The 24,169-nt window shown below is 45.2% G+C and overlaps 2 protein-coding genes across 6 annotated transcripts in view; one reads left to right on the forward strand and one right to left on the reverse strand.

The window, feature by feature from the left end:
* The window catches only part of LOC132347962 (sterile alpha motif domain-containing protein 1-like), a 32,878-nt gene extending 15,810 nt beyond the window's left edge, over nt 1-17,068 (forward strand). The window contains exons 2-3 of one of the 5 annotated variants that reach the window (XR_009497318.1): nt 13,183-13,264; nt 16,495-17,068. The gene's annotated coding sequence lies outside the window, so the exon portion shown is untranslated. Of the gene's footprint in view, nt 1-1,118; nt 1,209-8,385; nt 8,677-8,839; nt 9,694-13,182; nt 13,344-16,494 lie in introns of those variants that run through there. The other 4 variants (XM_059895008.1, XM_059895007.1, XM_059895009.1 and 1 more) reach the window with 4 other exon arrangements.
* ALDH2 (aldehyde dehydrogenase 2 family member) overlaps nt 4,664-24,169 on the reverse strand; it is a 29,933-nt gene continuing 10,427 nt past the window's right edge. Inside the window, exons 2-13 of the mRNA XM_059894990.1 lie at nt 23,559-23,663; nt 21,355-21,495; nt 20,137-20,216; nt 17,876-17,987; nt 17,241-17,369; nt 16,691-16,804; nt 14,404-14,506; nt 13,615-13,799; nt 11,066-11,230; nt 9,080-9,237; nt 7,288-7,402; nt 4,664-5,103 (exon numbers count right to left, since the gene is read on the reverse strand). Coding sequence (XP_059750973.1) covers nt 5,071-5,103; nt 7,288-7,402; nt 9,080-9,237; nt 11,066-11,230; nt 13,615-13,799; nt 14,404-14,506; nt 16,691-16,804; nt 17,241-17,369; nt 17,876-17,987; nt 20,137-20,216; nt 21,355-21,495; nt 23,559-23,663 — 1,440 coding nt within the window. The 3' untranslated portion in view covers nt 4,664-5,070. The remainder of the gene's footprint in view (nt 5,104-7,287; nt 7,403-9,079; nt 9,238-11,065; nt 11,231-13,614; nt 13,800-14,403; nt 14,507-16,690; nt 16,805-17,240; nt 17,370-17,875; nt 17,988-20,136; nt 20,217-21,354; nt 21,496-23,558; nt 23,664-24,169) is intronic.

Genomic DNA, 24,169 nt, shown 5'->3' on the forward strand with positions numbered 1-24,169 from the left:
TCTCTGTCTTCTTCAGATAAGAGCACCAATATTCTTTGGGGGATCCATCCCTCCCTCATTTTCAGCCCAGATGGACTAGAGGGGACTCCAGTCCTGGCCACAAGGGTGGAACCATTATGACTCAGGTCTAAGTGAATCATCACATCTCAACCCTCTGGCCACAGTGACTGGTCGAGGGAGGGGCAGGATGTCACATCAACTGGACCAATTAACATGAACCTCAGGGTCTTTGCTGGGGCTAGCAAAAAGGGACTTTCTCCTAGCCAGTGGAGTTGAGTCTGGCTGGGTGTGAGACGAGAGCTGTTGAGGTCAGTTGGCTCTTCTAAGGATCCAGACCCACCAGAACCAAAATGGGTATGGTCTAAAAATGAAGCCCACCTGGCAGAGGTGGAGCCAAGAGATGGAAACTTTTTGAACTTCTGAATCAAGCCATGGCCAAAGCTTAGATGTCAGGATTTTGGAATATAGGAACCATTTTTTTACACTGGTTTGAATTTGGTTTTCTGACACTTGCAACTAAAATATTCTTAATACACTGTCTGTTTAGAAAATCTTCCCAGTACTCTCACCCTACATCATGAGATTTGGATTAAATTGGTGGTAAGGTTAGGCAAAGGAGAGGCATCACCCTAAATTTTGAGGGTACTGTTTCACATCATGGTAGGGATTGCTATTTGCCTCCCCAAATCCATTTTCCTTTTCTTCTTTAGAACTAAGAACTTCAGTTTTAGCTAGGCATGCTGATCCCTGGCTAAAAAGACAATATTCTTTATCCTTCTTTGCAGCTAGATGTGGCCATGTATCTTAATTTTGTCCAAAGACATATAAATGGAAGTTTTGTGGGCAACCTCTGGGAAGTTGCCTCATAGAGAAGAGTGTCCCACCTTTCTTTGTCCTTTTTACCATCCTGCTCCCTGGAATGTTGATGTGATGGCTGGAATGTTAGCAGCCATATTAAACCTTGAGGATGAGGGTCATACTCTAGAGATAATGGAACATTGAAATAGTAGGAACCCAGGTTGCTTAAAGACTTTGTGGAATCACATTAATAGCCCTTAACTGCCCAACTTTGGACTTCTTTTACTTGAGAGAGAAATAAACTTTTATCCTTATTTTAGTTGTTATTTTTGCCTGAGAAACGTGGACTGGGAACAAAATCAAGGAGTGGAAGAGTCAGAACCTTGTAACTCAGTGAAGGAGACACCAAACTAGGTAACATAATGCTAGCTTTGCCTCTATAGTTCCTAATTCACTGTTCCTTGTAACCAGTAAAACAAAACATTAAAAGTGTGTTTATTATGATTAACAAAATAAATATTACATTAAAAAAATGTGTTTAGTGCATGGAGGGTGACAAAGCCCCCAACACTGTAATCCCACAATCTGGGAGTGCCTAGTCATTTTATCGTGACACTTCACTTTAGTGCAATCGCTTGTTTCATTATCTCCACAGCTAGACTAAGCATTGGGAGCCAGTAATGTCACCAGCATTACTCCCTAAGGAAGCAGTTACCTAGCATAGTACCTAGCCTATGATAAGTGCTACTTAAGACTTCCTGAAACAAGGAATAGATAAATGAACAGAAAAAAGGTAAAATTTTAAAAATCTAAAAAAATTGCCAGAATGGTTTGTTAACACATTGCTGCAAGGGGATGGTAATCTCAGGTCCCCTCATTTATCTCCTCCAAGTTGGCTTGGGCAGTTCCCAAATCTTGTCAGAGAAGCAGTGAACCGAAGGCTATGAATTTGTTCAGTCTGAACTGCTGGAGGGAGACTCTTGGCACTGGGATGTACAAGGAATCCTGTTTCCCAAAGTAAGCTTTGCCCACCAGTGGTGTTATTGAGATGATTTCAGGTGGTACAAAGGCAAACTTTGTCTTAATGATTACATATTTGTAAATTATCCAAAACTTACAAATATGGCCAAGGAGATAAATGCATGTCCTTTCAAAGTCATGCATAACCCCATTTCACAGGCCCACCCAATGATTTTCTCATTCTCTAGGACAAGGGTCAGCAAGCTATGGCCAGGAAACCAAATCCAGCCCGTGGCCGATTTTTGTACGGCCCTCAAGCTAAGAATGTTGGTTTTTTCCCCATTTTTAAAGGACTAAAAACCAAAAAAGAAAAAAGAATATGTGACAGAGATGTTATGTAGCCTGAAAAGCCTAACACGTTTATCACCTTGGCCTTTTATAGAAAAAGCTTGTCAACTCTGCCCTAGGAGATCATAGCATTGTTTGAATTTGCTGTTAACCAATTAAGAGCTCACTCTGTGACCTATAATTTATATATAGATTTATGTCCAGTACAGCTGCAAATGATTTCTATCTGGTAAAAACAAAATGCTCATGGTTAGTTACTGTTTCTTGCTTTATAGGACATTAACCAGTTTTGTATCTAACCTACCAATCTTTTTTTTAAATTAATTTATTTTTATTTATTTTATTTTTGCCTGCGTTGGGTCTTCGTTGCTGTGAAGACCTTTATTAAAATGCCCACAAATGGCCAGTTCCTCCGTGATTTTTGAACCTGCTTCATCGTCTCTTCAATTGAAGTATAGTTGATTTACAATGTTGTGTTAGTTTCTGGTGTTCAGCAAAGTGATTCAGTTATATATATATATATATTCTTTTTCATATTCTTTTCCATTACGGTTTATTACAAGATATTGAATATAGTTCTCTGTGCTATACAGTAGGACTTTGTTGTTTATCTGCTTCATCATCTTATTAATTAATGAGTAAAATCTTTGACCTATGTTCATCTTATATTCACATATGAGTCATGTTTTTAACTTCTGAAAATCAGACTTTGACATGCATTTATTATTGCTTAAGGTAAATATTTAGCAGATAATAGTGGTACTCCCATTTACATAAAGGGCATAAATTATAGGCAAATAACCCAGGCTCAAACCTTCAAGAATTTAACTTCTGGCAAGAAGCCTGGAAAGCAAGTAAAATACATAAGTACCGTCTAGGGAGCATTCTTCCCTGCCTGCAGTCAGCAGGGGCCCTTCTTTATCCTTCCATGATGTCATTACCTGATCGCTCTCATTGTATCTGGCATCTATATTATATTATAATCATCACTTTTGAGAGTCTGTTCCCCTCACCAGATCCTGAGCTTCTAGATAGTGTCTTAGAAGTCTTATTCGTCTTTTCATCGCCAGTACCTAGCACTCAGTAACCTCCCAGTAAGTGTTTATGATGGACGCATGTGTGAGGGGCGTGACCTTTTCTTCCATCAGGCCCAGCTTAGGCCAGGCGCCCCCTTTTGCACTCTCAGAACACCCTCTTCCTGTTATATCCCTATGTTTAATGCCTCTCTCCCCAGGTAGATGCAAGTGCCATGAGGACAGGGACAGACGTTTCAGCTGACCTGGTGCCACTGCGCACCACCTTAAGCCTAAGAAGCTGCAGAGGAGATGGGAGAACGGGGGTGAGCTCAAAGCTTTGCCCTTTGCCGCTCGGTTCACGTGTAATGGCACTGTTGCTGCTGCTCATCATCAAAGCTAAAATACAGAATCATTTCTTGAAGCAACGTCAACTGGAATATCCCATTACTGATGACTGGTCATAAAATCCTTGTCTCCTCAGTGAGGTACACTTATTTCAGCTATAGAATGATTAATTTGTATACATATATATATATAATCTAAAAGATTAGCTTTACTTGTATTTCATTATTTTAAATTTAGTAACATTGTTTCATCTTTTTTATAATGTCTTCTATTTATGGCAGTTAAATGCTATTCTTTTTTAGATATTGCAATAAGGTATTTTTCAAAATTTTTATCTAAATAAGAGTCAATTTAAAGAAAAAAGTAAATGATAGTACAGGTATATGCATATATGACAAAAATTGTGAAGTGCTATTCAAAGAAGTCCAGTTAGTCTCTAGTGGAATAGGGATCGCCTATCAAGATGTGGCTTAGCCTCAGTGAAATAAAGCCAGGGGTCAACCAATGAGCTCCATCACTCCCTGACACTGTCTGCAAATATTATACAGGTGTTTTTTTCTCAGGAAAGGATCAACCTTTCCCTCAAATTCTTAAAGGAATCTGTGACCCAAATGTGATCACTCACAAACTACTACTGTGATTCAGTTCTTTTTGCTCCAATTCCATTGCTCACTAAGGAATCTTCTGTTTCCTAATTTACTAATAACACTGATTACTAATTTGCCAGGTCCCTTGACTAAAGTAAGGCAGTGTTCTGGATACAAGATTCAAAAGGTCCGGCTATTGGAAATACAGACCTCACTTAAAGTGAGTAAATTGACATCTGGTTTTCAAATTAATCTCTTATGAAACTGGTCCAGCAGGAATCTGTCTCATTGGTTTTGACCAAAGTTTTTGAACTTAAAACACTGAGAACCAATCTTGGGTGTCAAGTGTGTGTTTCCTGGTTTACCTCCCTCTCTCTGAGGACGGGCTGGGAGTCTTGTGTAGGTGTCGTCCTCAGTGTGTCGTACAGGGCCTGTCACACATGGGCAGGCCGGAGACATCTGTTAATTACATGCAGGAAACAAAGGCTATTTATGCACAGTAGGGGATGGGTGACAGTTGTTTACACTGTGACATACACACAGAGGGGACAACATATCTATGTGACAACATGTCCTTGGGTTGAGATGGAGGAAGAGTTACCTAAAAAGTGAAGAGCAGCACTGTTTTTAATGAGTTTTAGTCCAGAATGCAAAGCAAGGTGCTAGTTGCTACTTCAAAGATGGAACAGTGGTAAACAATGGCTTTTTCTTCCCCCATTAAGGCAAGTTACAGAAGTGTTTCAGATGGACAGGATGAGATATTTGAATCTATCTTTGAAAAATCACCCTGAAAGCTAGTAGTATTGTTGCAGTTTAAAAGGCTTTCCATATACCCTTTGCCCCACACCCACCCTATTTATTGATTCAAATTCTGGAACTTTCTTGATCCAAGAGATTTTTCTGGCAGAATTTCTCTTTTGAGACCTTTAGCATGCAACGGTCATTTTTCTTGGTTTTGTTGCTTAATCTCCTTGAACTTTGCATCACTGGATGAGTAAGAAAGCCAGCATGGTTCTTTATGAGTTCTTCTGAGGAACTTTGACTGTGACCTGTAAGAGGGGTGCAGAGAAGCTGTTAAATCTTCATGCTTCCCTTTGGTCTGCAGGCCCCCTCAGCTGGGTGCTGCCTGAGCTATAAACAGAAGGGCTTTCCTGACTTCTAACATCTCGATGGCCAATGGCCAATCCCAGCAACCGCTAGGGCTGTGTTCTGCATTAGATCACACTCTGCCTCCCCTTGACCTAGTCATTCTCAACCGGGGGCAGCTGTGCCCCCCAGAGAACAGTGGGCAATGTCTGGAGACATTTTTGATTGTCACCGTTGGGGGGAGGGTTGCTACAGGCATCTAATGGGCAAAAGTCAGGGATGCTGCTCAACATCCTACACTGCACATGACAGCCCCACCACAAAGGATTATCCAACCCCAAGTGTCCACAGTTCCAAGGCTGAGAGACCCTGACCGAGACCCATATGTTCCTCCACAAGAATCAGAGCCAGGAAAAGATAATGTGCCCAAGCTCACAGGTGTCTCAGTGTGTTAGTGGGAAGGTTGCAGATTCAGATGGATATGGGGTTGAATCCCAGCTTTCCCCGCTACTGGGCAAGTGCTTCACCTCTGTGTGACTCGTTCCCTCATCTGTAAAATGGGATAACAGCAGTATCTCCTTCATGGGGTTGTTGTGAGCATTAAATGATGTAACATACATAAGACAGTCTAGCACAGATTTTGGCACAAAGTAAACTTTCAGTAAAAATAAAAAGAAATTTTCTCATCAGTCCCCCTTGCAAACTTGACTTCTCTTCTGAAAAATCCCTATTTTTGTTAGTGTTGTTATCATTCGAGTTCCTAAAGCTCAAAATACAGGACTTTTTTTTTTTTTTTTTAATTACAGGACTCTTTATCATGAGCACCAAGCACAGTGTGGGTGCTGGGCTGAATCAGCTTTGCCCCCTTCACCCACATCCTCTAACCCTCCTAAGCCATCAAGTCCTGCCATTTCTTCAAAAGCCTTCTCGAGTTCTCCCCAACATCTCATTTCCTGAGGGCTCCAGCATTCACAGCTTACACTTGGATTCCTCCACAAATCACCTCAACTCAAGCCTCTCCTTTTCAGGCTCTTCTACTGCCCTCCAGTCAATCCTTAAGTACTGCAGTTCCTTGGGGCTCAGTCCTAGGCCTCCCTCCCCCCTCACTCCATACCTAAATAATCTCCTCCATAACTATTGTTTTGATGAACAGTTATAGGCTAATGACATCTCAATGTCAATATCAAATCTGGGTCTCACCTCCTGTATATAATGGAAACATTTCAATAAACAAGTAAACATGTTTACTTTATTCCAGTGATCTTCTTGAGAACTTAGGTTGTATATTATTAGAGTTTCATACTATACAGAGTTATTCTCAGGCTTCCACTGTAGTACTGAATGAAGACCACTGTTTACCTTTTCTTGCTCTGTTCCCCCTTTCTCATCCTGCTCCCATCGCCGCCCCCACCCCCAGGCTGGTTTGCTTGCCCTGTGCCCATTTCTCTTTTCTTAAAATATCATTTGTGAGTATGTTTCCTGGTTAAATTATAATTAGTATTCATTGTAGAGAGAAAATCATTTTTACTTTAGTATCTTTTTTTCCTGTCTTTTTTCACATTGATAAAGATATCTGAGTATCTGTATATGAGCATATACAGTTTTAAAGTTGGGCTTATACTGCATTTATCACTTTGTATCCTGCTTTTTTACTTCAAAGGATAAGCATTTTTCATATCAAATATTCTACAAAAATACTTTAACAGCTACTTAATATTCCATAATTTATTGGGCATTTAGGTTACATCTGATTTTTCCCTGTTGGAGAATGCTGTGATGGCTATTTATGGAAATAAAGCTTTCTTTCTATTTCTGATTAGTTCTTCAGGATTGCAGAAGCAAAGGATATGGCCCTTGATATCTAATGCGTCGTAGCTTGATTCTTATTAGAAGTTTTTCCTCGCTGCTTCAGCCCACTGGGATCTTTGCCTCCTCTCAGGTTTTACAGTACTCAGTGTATAACAAAGCCCAGCAAAGGACTGTGTAGGCATAGTGGTGGTCAAGTCCCTACTTATTCCTCATGAGACACAGCAGAGACTGGGTCTTTACCCTCTCTGGTAGCTTCCATGGCTTAAAACAAGAAACTAGCAGTCAATACTGATGGACCCCAGCACGAGGGAGAGGGCTGAGAAGGTGCCCATACTCACAGTTTTCACTTCAGTGTATGCCTGAAGCCCATACTCTCCCAGCTCCCGGCCGCTCCCAGACAGCTTGTAGCCACCAAACGGTGACTGGGCCCCAAACACATCATAGCAGTTGACCCTATAATTTAAGATGAGATTTTAGAAGTAACTCTTGGGGTGGGGGATAAGCATCATACCCCTCGGACCTCCTGTATTGTTCTAAAATTTTATTGAGAAAAATGGATTGGTAGAACCCCACTAATAGCTAGCTATATAGGAGTCAAAAGCAGGCCACATGAAATAAAGCCTTAAGTCATCTCATCCTTCATGATGTGGCCACACATGAATGTCAGTAACGGGGTGCACCACATGCTAGCTTCCCATTTTAATGAATCATTTTTGCTAATTGGGTATTAAGCTTTTTGGGGCAATTTTTTAAAATTATTAAATTTTAACTGAATTTAAAACTCACCACTTTAAAGGTGCTTTATAGTATATTCAGTGCTTTATAATGTATTCACAATGTTGTGCAACCATTACCTCTATATAATTCCAGAACATTTATCACCCCAGAAAGAAACCCTATACCCAATAAGCAGTTACTCCCCATTCCCCCGCTCCTTCAGCCTCTGGCAGCCCCTAATCTACTTTCTCTTTCTATGGATTTGCCTATTCTGGACATGTCATATAATGGAATCATATAATATGTGACCTTCTGTGTCTGGCTTATTTCATTTAGTATTATGTTTTCCATGCTGTAGCAGGTTATCAGTACTTCATTCCTTTTTATGGCTGAATATTTCCATTGCACAGAGAAACCACATTTTGTGTATCCATTCATCAGTTGATGGACAGTTAGGTTGTTTCCACTTTTTGACTACTGTGAATAATCTGTGAACATTCAGATACACTTTTTTGTGTGGATGTATGTTTTTTTTCTCTTGGGTATGTACCCAGGAGTGGAATCACTGGGTCCTATGATAATTCTATGTTTAACTTATTGAGAACTGCCAGACTTTTCTAGTGGCTGCAACATTTTATATTCCCAACAGCAACGTATAAGGGTTCCAGTTTCTCCACATCCTAACCAACACTTGGTATTTTCTGTTTTTTAAATTACAGCCATCGGGGCTTCCCTGGTGGCGCAGTGGTTAAGAATCCGCCTGCCAGTGCAGGAGACACGGGTTCAAGCCCTGATCCAGGAAGATCCCACATGCCGCGGAGCAACTAAGCCCATGTGCCACAACTACTGAGCCTGTGCTCTAGAGCCCGCGAGCCACAACTACTGAAGCCCACATGCCTAGAGCCCGTGCTTCACAACAAGAGAAGCTACCGCAATGAGAAGCCCATGCACCACAACAAAGAGTAGCCCCCACTCGCCGCAACCAGAAAAAAGCCCACGTGCAGCAACAAAGACCCAACGCAGCCAAAAATAAAATAAAATAAAATAAATTTTTTTAATTAAAAATAAATAAATTACAGCCATTCTAGTGGGTGTGCAATTGGTGCTAAGCTTTTAAGACCAGTGTTTACAAAGATGTGGGCCCTCAGCTCTGGTCTCCTGCTCTTGTTACAGCTTGGTAAGGAGCCCCAGTCATCCATCTGCTTGCCCAAGAACAGCTGCACGGGCATATGCACTGGAGGGAAGTTTAATCTGGAGGAGAGGGGGAAGGACATCCCTATCTGCTATACCACAACCTGACCCAGGAGGAACTAAGCCCGGCACCCCAATTCTGGGATGTGAGTAGTGGATTCCAGAAGACCCCGGCTTGGGGATCTCTACCTGGGTTGCGAGAGGCTGCTGGGAGGCACTTACCACACGGTGCCAGCCTGGAGGGCTTGGGACAGATAATTGGCCTTGTCCAAGTCCTTTGTGAAGACAGCTGCGGCCAGCCCATACTTGGAATTGTTGGCTCTCCTAACGACTTCCTCTATGGTCTTGAACTTCAGAATCTGCATCACTGGCCCAAAGATCTGGGGTTAGAGAGCACAATGGGTGGGTGGGGCAGACACGGAACCACCTGTTACCCAGCTTTCCACAGCGCTAAGCAGATGATTCCAGATGTGGTAACAAGCCCCCAGACACACCCTAACAGTTCCAGAGGGAGACGACAGCTCCCACACTCACTGGAATACAAAGGGAAGGAAGCTAAGGGGACCTTCTATGTGCCATGGACCTTACATACCTTATCTTATTTCTAAACAGTCCTGTGAGGTAGGGGCTTGCACTGACAGGTCACATGGAGATTTAGTTTCAAAGAATTTCAGTCATTCAGCAACACTAGATGCTGAAGAAAAAGCTATGAACAAAATAGGGTCTCTGATCTCAAGATGCTCTGAGTTTATCTTATACTTTCCCTGCCCTATTTCTGAGCCATTTCTTCAAGGCATCCTGGTTCCTTTTAGTGGGCTTTAGTGGGCTTTGGAAACCAAAACATGGGAGCTAGGTGTGCTTGTTGCGGTTGGGGTGTGGCTGCTCTCAGCCCTATCAGGGGAGAGACCCCGGGGAACAGATCCTGATGTAATCAAGTGATTGGCATGTGACCGTGACAAGTGGTGGGAGCCCAGAGGAGCTACCTGGCCTGAGTGGTGGGAGGCAGGGGATCAGCGAAGGCCTCAAGAGGTGATAGTCAAGCTGTGACACCACACGAGCAGAAACTAGCCAAACCAGAGTGAGGGTGAGGAGCAGGGAGGAGGGAAATGGAGTTCCAGGCACCGGCACACGCAGCACCCATTCTTAAAAAATCCCATTCTCCACTAAAAGGAACTAGGACTTCTTGAAGAAATGACTGATTCTAGGACTGGGTGGAGAGTGTCAAGACGGAGGTGCGAGAAGACTGCCAGGAGCCCATCGTGGTTGGAGCAAGGACTGCGAGACGGGGCATCTTGCACTTTGGGCACTAGCAAAGCAAAGGCAGCCCCTGCCCTTCTAGAAAATGGATATTTTCCATTACCATCAAGATTTAAAAAAAAAAAAAAAAGCATCAAAGTAGTCATGATGGGAAAAGAGGCAGAACTCTGTTGTACTCTCTTACCCTGATTTTGCATTTTAATATTATTTTATTTTGAATTATCCATGAAAGGGGGTGGCAGTATAATGTTTTCCCTGCATAGGGCCGCTAAAGGGCTTCATCCTGCTGGGGGAAGTGGAGTGAGTCTGAAATCCACAAGGGCAGAGTACACATGTCAGATACCCCTGGATCTCCAGTGTCTGCAGAGCACCTTTCACATAGTAGGAATTCAAAAATTATTTGTGGGAAGGGATATGGGGATATATGTATACGTATAGCTGATTCACTTTGTTATAAAGCAGAAACTAACACACCATTGTAAAGCAATTATACTCCAATAAAGATGTTAAAAACAAATTTTGTGAAATGAACGAACGAATGACATGGAGCTGCTGCCCTAGGTTCGTAATCAGTGCCAAGGGGGAGAGAAGATCAAGGGACTCTTGCCATGTGGGGAAGTCAGCCCTTTGATCTAGTCCAGTGTCTGCTCACATGAAGGCCATGAGAAGGGCCGGGAAGAGTCATTCCTTGACTCACAGCTCGCAGGGACGAGAACACACAGGACCTGTAGGCTCTGCCAGGGAATTCAGACGTTCTCCCCAACCACTGGCAGCCATAAGAGGCTGAAGAGGAGAGGCACAAGATCAGACGTGAACTGCAAATCATTTGTCTTATGCATAGAGCCAGGATTTGGCCCAAGGCCAGCGGATGGGTCCTGGGTCAAGATGCTGGACTGAACTGTCCGCTTCTCCTCCTAGGAGCACTCCCTCGAGCACTGGAGCCATGCCTACCTCCTCCTTTGCGATGGTCATGCCATCCTGCACGTCTCCAAACACGGTGGGCTGGATGAAGTAGCCACGGTCAGCAGCCGCCCCTCCACCACACAGCAGCTTCGCCCCCTCCTCCTTCCCAGATTTGATGTAGCCAAGGACTTTCTTAAACTGAGTTTCATCCACCTGAGGGAGAAGGAACCCAGAGTTACGGAGATGCTACAGCCATACCTCTCCCAGCTGCAGGCTTAGAACCACACAGGCAAGAAGACAACTGGGAAATGGGCCAGATCATGAATAAGCAAGGCCAGAAACATAAGAATAGATTCCTCCAGACTCATTAGCCCTCAAAGAAATGAATATCAAGCCCACTGTTTTTGTTTTTCAAATATGAGATTACTAAAAATTTTAAATAGTAAGAAAATACATTGATGCCAAGGGTATGTTGCATACTCTGTAATATTCATACATTATTAGAAGGACTGATACAACATTATAGGTCAATTACACCTCAATTTAAAAAAAAAGAGAAAGGACTGTAAGCTGGTACAGCTCTTCGGGCAAATGGCTTATTAATATCAGACAAAAAATTAGATGTTCATATCCTCTGACCCAGCTATTTAACTTCCAGGAATTTATTCTACATGTGACAAAGGGACCTGAACAAGGATAGTCACTGGGGAACATCTTACAGAAGCAAAAAGTGGAAACAATCCCAACTATGCATCAGTAGAGGAGCTGGTTAATATGGCACATCCATATATTGGCATCATTAACAACAGATCTGTCCACTGACTGACACAGAAAGACAGCCTAAGATGTTCTGTAAAGAGGGGGGAAGCTTGTAGGATGATATATATTATATGACCCTACTTTTGTTCAAACAAACATGCCAAAATGTAACTGTGTGTATGTGGTTACCTACGAGGAATAGACATGAAGGGGACAAGGGGATCTTATTTTTTACTTTAAACTCTTTTTTATGTAGTTTTTAATACAAATTTGTATTACCTTAATTATATAGCCACAAACCACAAAGAAGAATGAGAGAAAAAAAGACGTTGGGATTCACAGCAGCACTATTCACAATAGCTAAAAAGTAGAAACAACCCAAGGGTCTATCAACAGATGAATGGATAAAGAAAATGTGGCCTATCCATTCAGTAGCATGTTATTCAGCCATGAAAAGTAATGAGCCATCAAGTCACGAAAAGACATAGAGGAAACTTAAATGTACATTGCTAAGTAAAAGAAGGCAATCTGGGGAAAAAAAAAAGAAAAAGAGGAAGAAGCCTAATCTGAAAAGGCTACAGACTATATGATTCCAACTATATGCCATTCTGGAAAAGACAAAACTATAGAGACAGTAAAAAGATCAGTGGTTGCAAGGGTTTAGGGGGAGGGAGGAATGAACTGGTGGAGCACAGGAGATTTTTAGGGCACTGAAACTATTCTGTGTGATACCGTAATCATGGGTACATGCCTTGATTCATTTGTCAAAACCCACAGAATGTACAACACCAGGAGTGAACCCTAATGTAAACTACGGATTTCATTTAATAATAATATATCAATATTGGCTCATCAAATTATAACAAATGTATCACACCAATGCAAGATATTAATAATAGGAGAAACTAGGGGATGGGGAGGTTAGGGGATATATGGGAACTCTGTAGTTTCTGCTCATTTTTCTAAAAAAATAGAATCTATTAATTAAAAGAAAAAAAAAGGCTGCCTTGGCCAGCACTGGAGCCTGGGGAGTAGACACAAGGAACGCAGACGCCCCCAGGACAATGAAGCCTGCAGAGAGGCCCCCGTTGGCCCCAGAAGTGGGCTCAGGGCCGCGTGCAAGGGATTTGTGGGAGGAAGCATCCCTGACCCAGTGGATTCCTCAGCCCTGGGAGGAGGAGGAGGCTGGAGGAGGCCAGCACAGGGCTCTGTGGAGAGTGAGCCCAAGACAGGCTGGGTCTAAGGCCAATGCTGGAAAAAGGATCAGGATGTGAGAGGAAGTGGTGGGGTGAGGCACTGTGTTTCCTTTTGTTATAATTATTATTGACTATATTTTTATTAGTTAAAATGAATACATGCTCATGGTAAAAAAAAAAAAAAAAATTTTTATATTTTAAATCAAACAGCTCAGAAGAGTATAAAGTGAAATGAAGTCCCTCTGCTACCACGGCCCTCCGCCCTCCTCCCAGACGTAACTGCGATTAACAGGTATGCGTGTGTCTTTCTGGTAGATGCATTTATATGGATGGCCAAGGTCCAGGAAACATGCATTCCCTTTCTCACAGCCATTCCTCCTATTTATTATGTGTATGTAATTTACAAAGGGCTTTCCATTATTAATTTCCACTTCACGGCCACTCTGTGAGTTACAAAGGGCAGGCTTTATGGATGAGAGAATGGTGGCTCAGAGACAGCATGTGGCTTCCCAAGGGCACACAGCTGGTACCTGGCAGAGCTGAGACTTGAAGCCAGGCCTGCCGGATTCAGAGTCCAAGGCCCTTTCCGCTTCTCCATGGTGGCTCCGGACACCGAGACCTGCGTGCAACCACGGGGCTTACCTGCGGCCCCTGCTCAGTCTGGCTGTCAAAGGGGTTCCCGACCACACGAGACCTGGCCCGGGCAACACTCCGCTCCACAAACTTGGCATAAATGTCCTCCTGCACAAAGGTCCGGGAGCCTGCACAGCAGCACTGGCCCTGGTTGAAGAACAGGGCGAAGTGGGCCTGCTCCACAGCCCAGTCCACTGCGGAGGCAGAAGGCAACCATGAGAAGAGGATAAGGAGGAGCCTGGCCCCGGTGGCTGCTACCCTTAACCCGTTAACACTACCAACAGCGTTCGTGCCTGCTGGGTGCCAGACTCTGTGTGGGAACAAGGCAGGGCCGATCGCTCCCTTCTCTGAGTGTGGAGACCAAGTGGCAGATAGACACGAAAGAGAGTGGTCATCACCCACTGTGGTAATGGAGCCAAGGGCGGCTGGAGGACCAAACCAGCTGGCCTATGGCCATCAGGGAAGACTCCCTCAAGGAGGACGAATCTGGGAGCACCTCAGCAGGACCAGGAAAAGGGATGTGATGGAAGAAAAGTAGTCTAATCTGAAAGCATGCTGCAAGCTTGTGCAAGTGAGTATCTCAGCCTGGCTGGATTATAGGGAGCAGAGAGGAGAAAGGCTGGGGGAGAGGCCACATCGTGTAGGCCAGAGGGCCATGCTGAGGAGTCTTACTTTCATCCTGAGGCCCTGGGGGCAGAAACCAAAAACGAGGGATGCTGAGGATTGCGGAACTGAGTGGGACCACAGAATACAGAGCTAGTGGCAGGTTGATATCAGACCTCCCCCCTGAAAACTTACTGTCAGCATCTGACATGATGATATTGGGACTCTTTCCTCCTAGCTCCAGGGTCACTCTCTTGAGGTTACTGTTCCCCGCAGCAGTCTGGATTAGGTGGCCAACCTATAGGGAAGCAGGAACAGAAACAAACTCAGCGGAGGAAAACAAAACCAAATGTTCTCAGACACACAGAACAGAAGCCCCCACAACCTGAGGGAGTAGCTGGACTACAAGAGACCTGGAGAATTTCACCAAATCTGGCCATTCACTTACCATCACTGCCCCATCCTCTGAGCTCCTAGGGTGACCATGACAGTAACGACACGAGCAGGGTCATTGCTGTGTGGCTTCTACACTCAGCACCACCTACATACCAGACACTGTGCTAAGTGTTTTGTGTGCATTAAGTTCAACCCTCACAACAACCTCAGAGGTAGGGCCGACTCTTTCCCTTGATATAGAAATGTGGGAGCTATAGCTCAGAGTGGTCAAGTCACTTGCCCAAAGTCACACAGTAAATGTGGAATCAGAATTCACATTTGGGCAAACTGCATCCAGCACCAGTTCAGACCTGCTATCCTGCCTCATTCTCAGTGTTTTAAATGGTATCTCCTAGCACAGGGCAAGGATGGGGTGCTTCTCACCTCCATATTCCAATAGCCTGGTACAAAGACACCCCTGTGCTTATCTGTTGAATGAACACACATACCGTGGTCAAGAAACCATCCCATCTGACTTCCCCGGTGGCGCAGTGGTTAAGAATCCACCTGCCAATGCAGGGGACACGGGTACGAGCCCTGGTCCAGGAAGATCCCACATGCCGCGGAGCAACTAAGCCCATATGCCACAACTACTGAAGCCCGCGCGCCTAGAGCCCACGAGCCACAACTACTGAAGCCCGCACCTAGAGCCCGTGCTCCGCAACAAGAGAAGCCACTGCAATAAGAAGCCCGCGCACTGCAACGAAGAGTAGCCCCTGCTCACTGCAGCTAGAGAAAGCCCGCGCACAGCAATGAAGACCCAACACAGCCAAAAATAAATTAATTAATTAATTAAAAAAAAAAAAAGAAAGAAAGAAAGAAACCATCCCATCTGTAAGATTCTCAACATCCCCTTGAGGCATTAATTTAGGTGGTGACTAAGCCAAGAAAGAGCCTGGACTGTGTCATCTAGGCCACAGTTCTGCCCTCCCGCAACCGCCATCTCTGCGTACAGAATGAACATCTGAAGGTATCTTTACCTCGAGGATCATTTTAAAGATCACCTTTATTATACTATTCAGCATGCCTTCTCTAAAGTCATGCAATGAAGCCTTCCAAGAATTCAAGGATAGAAAAAGGAATTTTGTCCCTGCTTTCAAGGTGATTATGTTTAAGGAATCCCCAGGCATATTATATGTCTTTGTCTCTCCGGGGCCTGGCACAGAGCAGCACTCACTCATTCATTCATTCATTCACTCACTGAGCACTTACTCTGGGCTAGACTTTTGCTGAATACATCATAAGCTTTATCTCACTCTGGCCAACCCCGGGAGGTGGGCACAGTTATTATCCCTATTTTACAGGTGGGGACAAGGAGGCTTTAGGAGGCTGACTTGCCTAAGGTCGCATAGCTAAGTAAGTGCTGCTGAAACAGTTAGTTTGACTCCAAAGCGCATTATCTTCCCCACTACAGCACACCCACTGTCTGTACTGCATAGATACTGCCATCCTCATTTTAAACACAATGAATGGAGCCCCCAAAGACACTCAGTGAATTGCCTCATGTCATAATGGCAAGGCTGGGATTTGAACTCATGTCTCCCTGAAGCCCACTCTCTTTAATCGCCAGGGCAGTGCCAGTCAAGGAGTCTGACACGGCCGAGGTGCTGTGACCTTGGGCAGGCAGTCAGCTCTGGGCTGTATAAAGTCTAGACACTCCTGGCCTCTTTATCCCACATGGGGTGCCAGGCCACCCCCTACAGCAGCTGGAGTATCAACCAATCCACAAAGGGCTCCACCCTGATGGTCCCTGCTGGCACACACGGGGCCCCTCACTTGAGCTACTCAGGCAGTCCTGGGGCAGACCCCCATGCAGTACCCAGAGGCTAATCTTATTTTACTTTATTTTAGCTGCGCTGCACGGCTTGCGGGATCTTAGTTCCCCAACCAGGGACTGAACCTGGGCCACAGCGGTGAAAGCGCTGAGCCCTAACCACTGGACCGCCAGGAAAGTCCCCCAGAGGTTGGTCTTGAACGCATCATCCTTTGAGGACTGGGGGCGCTTGAGCCAAACATACCACAAGCTTGAGGTCCTAGGATGCCTTACCTCAGTGGAGCCTGTGAAGGCCACTTTGTCCACATCCTCATGGGAGGCGATGGCGGCCCCAGCCGTGGGGCCAAATCCAGGTATGATATTGACCACGCCAGGAGGAAAGCCGGCCTGTAGGCAAACACCAGGGACACTGGGAGTCGTTCTCCCGCTACAAAGGGTCTGGACAGAAGAATACACATCCCCTCCCAGAAGCTGAGGCAGTCTGCCCAGCACACAGGTGAGCAGTCTTACCGGGTACTGCTCAGGAATTCTAAATGGTGCAGCAAGAAGCCTGTTTTGTGGGATTCCCTGTGCCCTTTGCCCCTGCCCCCATGGCACTCACTTAGAATGGTTTTCATTCTCCAGAGGGGTCTTGCAGTGAAACCCAGTGTAGAAGAGAGGTGGTGCGGGTCACTTCGGCTGAAGTGTGATGAGCAGGGATGAGGGGGGTTCAGTCCCTTCTCTCCAAATACCCACCCCCACTACGGGGGCCCCTCATCAGCAGTCCTATAGAGCAAGCCTCTACAAAGGCATATAGAGGTCAAGATGGACACAAGCCACGCACCTCCTTAATCAAGTTGGCCACATAGAGGGCAGTGAGTGGAGTCTGCTCAGCCACCTTCATCACAACCACGTTTCCAGTCGCCAAGGCTGGGCCCAGTTTCCATGCTTGCATCAAGAGCGGGAAGTTCCACTGCAATCAACAACAGCCACTCCCGAAATCTCAGCCGAGAGCTGCACTGGCAGCAGCGAGTGGCAGCCGGAGAGCAGAAGCAACACCAGGTTCTCTGAGCCTCTCGTGTTCCCCTCACAGCTCAATTGTAGGTTTAAGACAGATGAACAAGGCAGGTGGTGGATGATGATATTAGTGACTCGCATTCATGCTTTTCCATACTAGGCACCATGCTACATCACCGCATTCAATCCTCCCTACTGCCCTAAGACAGCTACTATCACTTCCACTTTTCAGATAAGGAAACCAAGTCCTAGGGGGATAAGTGACTTGCCCAAGGTCACAGAGTTCACCCGTGGCAGCGCTGGTTGGCTTTGTTAAAGACCATGTTCTCAACCACTGCCCAGGCCGCCTTCCAACATCACCCCACAGACCCTCCCACCTTGGCAATGAACCTGCCCAAGATTGCTGCCTCTCACAGCACTCCTGATAAACCTTCATTTGTTTATTACGAGTCTAACACTCACCGGGATGATCTGCCCGCACACTCCCACAGGTTCATGGCGAGTGTAGCTGAAGTAGTCCCCATCGATGGGAATGGTTTTCCCGTGGTACTTATCAGCCCAGCCGGCATAGTAACTTAAAAAAAAAAAAAATCCAAACTCAATCAATGACTGTCAGGGACCCCTGTAAACTCTGGCAGAAAGAGAAGACTCAAACTGGTCCAACTGGGTCTTTCTGATAATTGCCCTTGCTCTGGGCTTATTTCCAGAAAGACTTAACTAACTGCTAGGGTCACAATAATTCATTCTCGGTAACTAACCTCTAAGTCTCAGAATCACCTGGGGTGCTCATAAAAAACACCAAATTCCAGGTACCCACTTCTGACCTACTCAACTGACTCTCTGGGGCTGATGCCCAGGAATCAGTATTTTTAATAAACATTCAGATTTATTAAACTGTGACTGTCGCACCAGCCCAGCACCACAGATTAGCATCTGAGAACCATGGATCGACTCTAGTGGGAAAGTGCAAACCCATCTAACAGCTGGCACTTGCTGTGTGCAGAGCATCATACTAAGACTGAGTGAACAGTGACCAGAAACAAATCAATGACTGGGTCCCAACCCTGTAAAGCTTACCATCCAGACACACAGGGACACAAATGGCAAAAACACAGCAAATTAGAGCTGGGGGGAAAAGAAGAGTCATGTGTTTATAGTATGTGATGATTTTCAGGGAAGTAGGAAAAATGAAAGATGGGGGAGAGATGCAACATGCAGTGTAAAAGAGAGATTTCTGAAATGAATGTGTCTGCTGAGGTTAGCCTGAGACCAGACTTGACCTGGGTGTGAACACAGGTTTGTGACGCCAGGGAGAAAAATAGCCACGGAGTTGCCAATCTGTACAAATTAAGGCATCACTGCTCCCTTCTTCCCAGGTCTGTATTACGTGTGTTTGCATGCCTCAGAACAGGTATTTAATGAGCACAGAGGCACTCTGCTAAAACTCGGGAAGGCCTGGGGCTCTGCCTGCTGTTCACCAGGCTGCTCCCTCTGGGGCGTCCTTGCAGAGCGTTCTCAATCTTGGCACTGCTGCCATTTGGGGCTGGAAAATTCTTTGCTGTGGGGGGCTGTCCTGTGCACTGCAGGATTTTTAAAGCATCCCTGGCCTCTATGCACTAGATGCCAGTAGCACCCCTCCCTCCCAGTTGTGACAACCAAAAATGTCTCCAGACATTAGCCACTGTCCCCTGGGAGACGCAATTGCCCTGGCTGAGAAACCCTGTTATGGGGGATAACTACTGTTTTGTTGTCCAACCCATACTTTTCTGGCACTGCTTCTTTCCCTCCACCTCTGTCCACATGGTCACGGAGGAACAGCCATTATTTGAACAATGATCTGTCCACCTGAACCACATCTGGTCAGACTCAAGGCCAGCCAATCAGGGCCCCCGTTCCAGGAATTTGGCACGAGGACTAAGGGACTGCAGCTTAGTCTGGCTGGAATCACTCATACAGCAGCCAGCCCAGGTGTGAGCAACCAGGTTCCAACATGCAGACTGGCCCCAGGAGAGGCCAGCGTAGTTGAGAGAAGAAGGAAGCAAGTAGGCAGCAGTTAGACTCAATGGCCTTCTGGATTTCAGACCCCTCACTCTCCACAGTTGCCCAAGTTAGGCTGAGTGAGTTCCTGTTACCTATGACCCAAGGGCTCTGGCAAAGCTCTTATTCCTCATCTTTTATTTCTTGGTTATTAAAACGTTTATGATTAAACTAAACCCAAAGCTAGCAAGAGGAAGCAAATAATGAAGATCAGAGCAGAGATAGGTGAAATGAAAAACAGAAAAACAACAGAGAGAATCAACAAATCCACAAGCTGGTTCTTTGAAAACATTCACTAAATTGACAAACCTTTAGCCAGACTAAGGAAAAAAGGGAGAAGCACAAATAACTAAAATCAGAAATGGAAGTGGGGACATTATAATTATAAAAACGAGATAAAAACGATTATAAAAGATTACTATGTGCAACTGTAGTCAACAAATTAGATAACCTAGAAGAAATGGACAAATTCCAACTAACATATAAATTACCAAAACTGAAAGAGAAAATGTGTATGAGTCAATTACAGTTTTGTATTGAGGGATGATTCCCAGGAGATGGAGTCTAACTAGAATAGTTTCTCCCACTCCTGTGATCCTTTTACACTGTTCTGTTTCCACCCCTCCAGCAACACTCCCTCCCCTGTGGCACGGCCAAAACAAAGAACAGGAAGCCTGAGCCCATACCGGAGACATCTGAGAACCATGTCCAAATCCACCAGGTAGGAAATGACATAGGGCTTGCCGTTGTCCAGGGTCTCCAAGGCCTGAGCAAAGAGAAAAAGATCAACACGGACAGGCGGGCACAGGAATGAACCAGCAAATCGGGTGACGAACAGCATTGAGGCTCAGCATGGTCTGAGAAGGGCTGGTGGCCCCTTTGTGCTGAATTCTGAGGCATTTCTGGGCCTCTTCAATGGCAGGGAGCAAGAGGAAGGGGATGGGAGGAAGGATGCACCAACTTCTCATTCAGTCATTTCACTGACATTTTTTTCAAGCTTCTACTCTATGGCGGATCCAGGTGCTAGGCATACAGAGGCGATCATGGAGCTTATAGAACAAAAAGCCTTTGTAAAGCAATTATACGCCAATAAAGACTTTAAAAAAAAAAAAAAGAGCAAAAACCCAGCAAATAATGACATGAATTAGTCACAAGTGTTAAGAGTGTTAGAAAGTGCCCAACCCAGTTGGAGAAACTCCAGCCTGAGAAGCACCCTTTAGGCTGAAACCTGAAGGATATGTAGGAGGAACGAGGCAAAGGGGAAGGTATGAATGGTGACAAAGGGAAGAGTACCCTGGGCAGAGGAAACAGCATGTGCAAAGGCCCAAAGCTTGGCAGTGAAGGAGCTGAGGGAAAGCTGCTGAGTTGAGCTGTGTGTGTGAGAGCCACAGTTGGGAGATAGAGCCAGATCAGGGAAGGCCCAGTAGATCATGTTGAGGGAACAGGGCTTTATCCTAAGGACACAGGATGCGATGGAAGGCTTAAGAGCAGAGTGCCATGGTATAATTTGCCTTCTAGAAGCTTCACTCTGGCTGCTATGTGCAGTATGGACTGGGGGAGGAGAGGGTATTGCCTCCTGGTTTCTTCTGCCTCTTGCAGACGGGGAGGAGGCCCACCACACAGAGAGGGTCTGGGAGAGGTGTCCATCCCTCTGGGGGGTCTCTCTCCAGGAAGGCTTCCCCATCATAGCCCCCTCCCCACCCCAGTCTCCTCCTTTCTTAGCCAAACCCACTGCATCAAGGCAAACACTAAGAGGCTTCCCAGGTTGGCACAGGAGGGTACCCCAAAGGTGTCCAGCCTACGCCATTCTGGCCAGTTACTTGTCAGCAAGGCAATCCTTTCCTGGCTATCGTGGGATGTCCATTCGCCATGTGGGATGAGAGGGGAGGGGGCGGAGAACTTACTGCCAGGTAGGTCCGGTCCCGCTCAATGAGATCAGCCAGGCGGTTCAGCAGCCAGCCCCTTTTGGACGCATCCATGCGGCGCCAGGGCGAGCCCAGCTGGAATGCAGCCCGGGCAGCCTTCACTGCCCTGTCCACGTCTTCCTGGAAAAAACCCACCGAGGTACTTCAGGCCTTCTCAGCAATAACCACCTCCAAATGCCTCCTGCCCCGCTGCCGAACGTGCCCACAGGAGCTTCAATCAATGCCTGTGTGGAAACTGCCCCAAACAGTTCCTCCCAGCCTCAAAAGGGCTCTGTTTGACCAGCTTCAGAATTAAATGACTGGGCTTCTCTCCTTCCCAGCAGTCATGGTGGGAATGAGGATCCTGATGGTTTCCATTTCTGGATTTCCATTTCAAAATCCCCCAAAGAGTTAACGTAGGGAGAGGCACTCAGGGATCAGCACTTAGAAACTGGCCATTTTTCCCCTCTTCCTTTCAAAACAAGCCCAGTGAAATTAACCATTCCTTCTGAGATGACTGGCAGTCTCCAACTAATGCAGGTTTAACCAGCTTCCCTCTCCTTGGGAAAGCAATAAAATCAACACAGCTAGCATTTTCCATATAGGGAGATGTGTATCAGGAGGTAGGGAGCATGGTTTTCATTAATATTAAATACATTTACCATTAGACTACCCTATGAGCCAGAAAAGTAGTCACACTTTCTTTTAGCAAAGGGAGAAAGGCCTTAAATGTGCATATAGAAGACTGTTTTAAAGCAGAGGACAGGAGGCATTCTTGAATTATTTTTAATGCTTTTTCTATTTTAATAAATGAAATGTTTTTTACTGAAAGTCTAATTTTTAACTTTCAAATTAGTATTACTGTTTTTTCATTACTATGGGTATACATAATTAAATCAAAATATACTACAGACACCATAGCTAGATCTCAGGAGACCTGAATTCTGCTGAAGATTTCCATCTAGCTGCGTACTTCCCTTCTCTGACCTTCAACTTCCAGGTCTGAAATGGAGAGATTGGATTAGATGTTCTCAAATTAAATTCCAAGTCTACAATTCTGCAACTGTATGAATTTTTTTATATTTTATTTTATTTTATTTATTTATTTTTTTTAAAGCTGCGTTTTATAGCTACTTTATTTATTTATTTATTTATTTATTTATTTATTTTTGGCTGTGTTGGGTCTTCGGTTCGTGCGAGGGCTTTCTCCAGTTGCGGCAAGCGGGGGCCACTCTTCATCGCGGTGCGGGGACCGCTCTTCATCGCGGTGCGCGGGCCTTTCACTATCGCGGCCCCTCCCATTGCGGGGCACAGGCTCCAGACGCGCAGGCTCAGCAGTTGTGGCTCACGGGCCCAGCCACTCCGTGGCATGTGGGATCTTCCCAGACCAGGGCTCGAACCCGTGTCCCCTGCATTAGCAGGCAGATTCTCAACCACTGCGCCACCAGGGAAGCCCCTATATTTTATTTTTAATAGATCTTTATTGGTGTATAACTGCTTCACAATACTGTGCTAGCCTCCGTGGCACAACAAAGTGAATCAGCCACATGCACACATACATCCCTATATCCCCTCCCTCTCGAGCCTCCCTCCCACCCTCCCTATCCCACCCCTCTAGGTTGTCCCAAAGCACGGAGCTGATCTCCCTGTGCTATGCTGCTGCTTTCCACTAGCTATCTATTTTACATTTGGTCGTGTATATATGTCGATGCTACTCTCACTTCGCCCCTCACCCGCTGTGTCCTCAAGTCCATTCTCTACGTCTGTCTACGTCTTTATTCCTGCCCTGCCACTAGGTTCATCAGTACTTTTTTTTTTTTAGATTCCATATATATGCATTAGCATACGGTATTTGTTTTTCTCTCACTTTACTCTGTATGACAGACTCTAGGTCCATCCACCTCACTACAAATAACTCAATTTCGTTTCTTTTTATGGCGGAGTAATATTCCACTGTATTTATGTGCCACATCTTCTTTGCACAACTGTATGAATTCTTGAACCTGGGTACAATCTAGCACTTTTACCTGCAAGGAAGAGTTTCTGTGGTTTCACTTAACTCAAAAAGTTTAATTGGCATTTTTAGTTATGAAAGTAATACACACAAAGTTTCAACCATAAAAAAACATGTTAGAGAATGAAACCATCCTTGTGCACCCCCAACCCACTCAGCCCTGCCCTGAGGTTAAGTTACCATATCTCACCTTGTCCCCTTCAGCTACATGACAGATGACATCCCCAGTGGATGGATTGATGGTGGGGAAAGTTCTCTTGCTGACAGAATCATGCCACTCATTGTTTATGAAGATCTACAATGAGAAGGAAGAAAGTCCTCAGGACCAACTCTCAACCTGATACTGACCACCAGCCATGTTTAAAAAAAAAAAAAAAATCAGGAAGAACAAGTAGGAATTAGCTTCAGAGGGATGTGGCCTAGAAGTTAAAAGCACAGGCCTTGGAGACAATCCAAGCTGGAGCACCCACTCTGCCAAGTACTGTGGGTAAGTCATTTGACCTTTCAATGCCCTGGTTTCTTTGACCTGAAAAATGGAGACTATGTTCCTTTCTTATCAGTAATCTGTATCTACTGCTGTGTTACATCACCTCAACATTTGGTAGCTTAAAGTGATTTATTATTATCTCTCACAGTTGTGTCCATTGATTAGGCTCAGCTGGGCAGGGCTTGGTCACGTGGTTGCAGAGCGAGGGCACCTGGGGCTGCAGGTGCAAGATACTTTCTTCACTCATATTCTGGCACCACATGGTTGCTTGAGCTTCCTGACTGTATGGCAGACTCAGGCTAGTCAGACCTCTC

Source organism: Balaenoptera ricei, chromosome 14, assembly GCF_028023285.1.
Source record: "Balaenoptera ricei isolate mBalRic1 chromosome 14, mBalRic1.hap2, whole genome shotgun sequence".
Classification (NCBI taxonomy): Eukaryota; Metazoa; Chordata; class Mammalia; order Artiodactyla; family Balaenopteridae; genus Balaenoptera; species Balaenoptera ricei.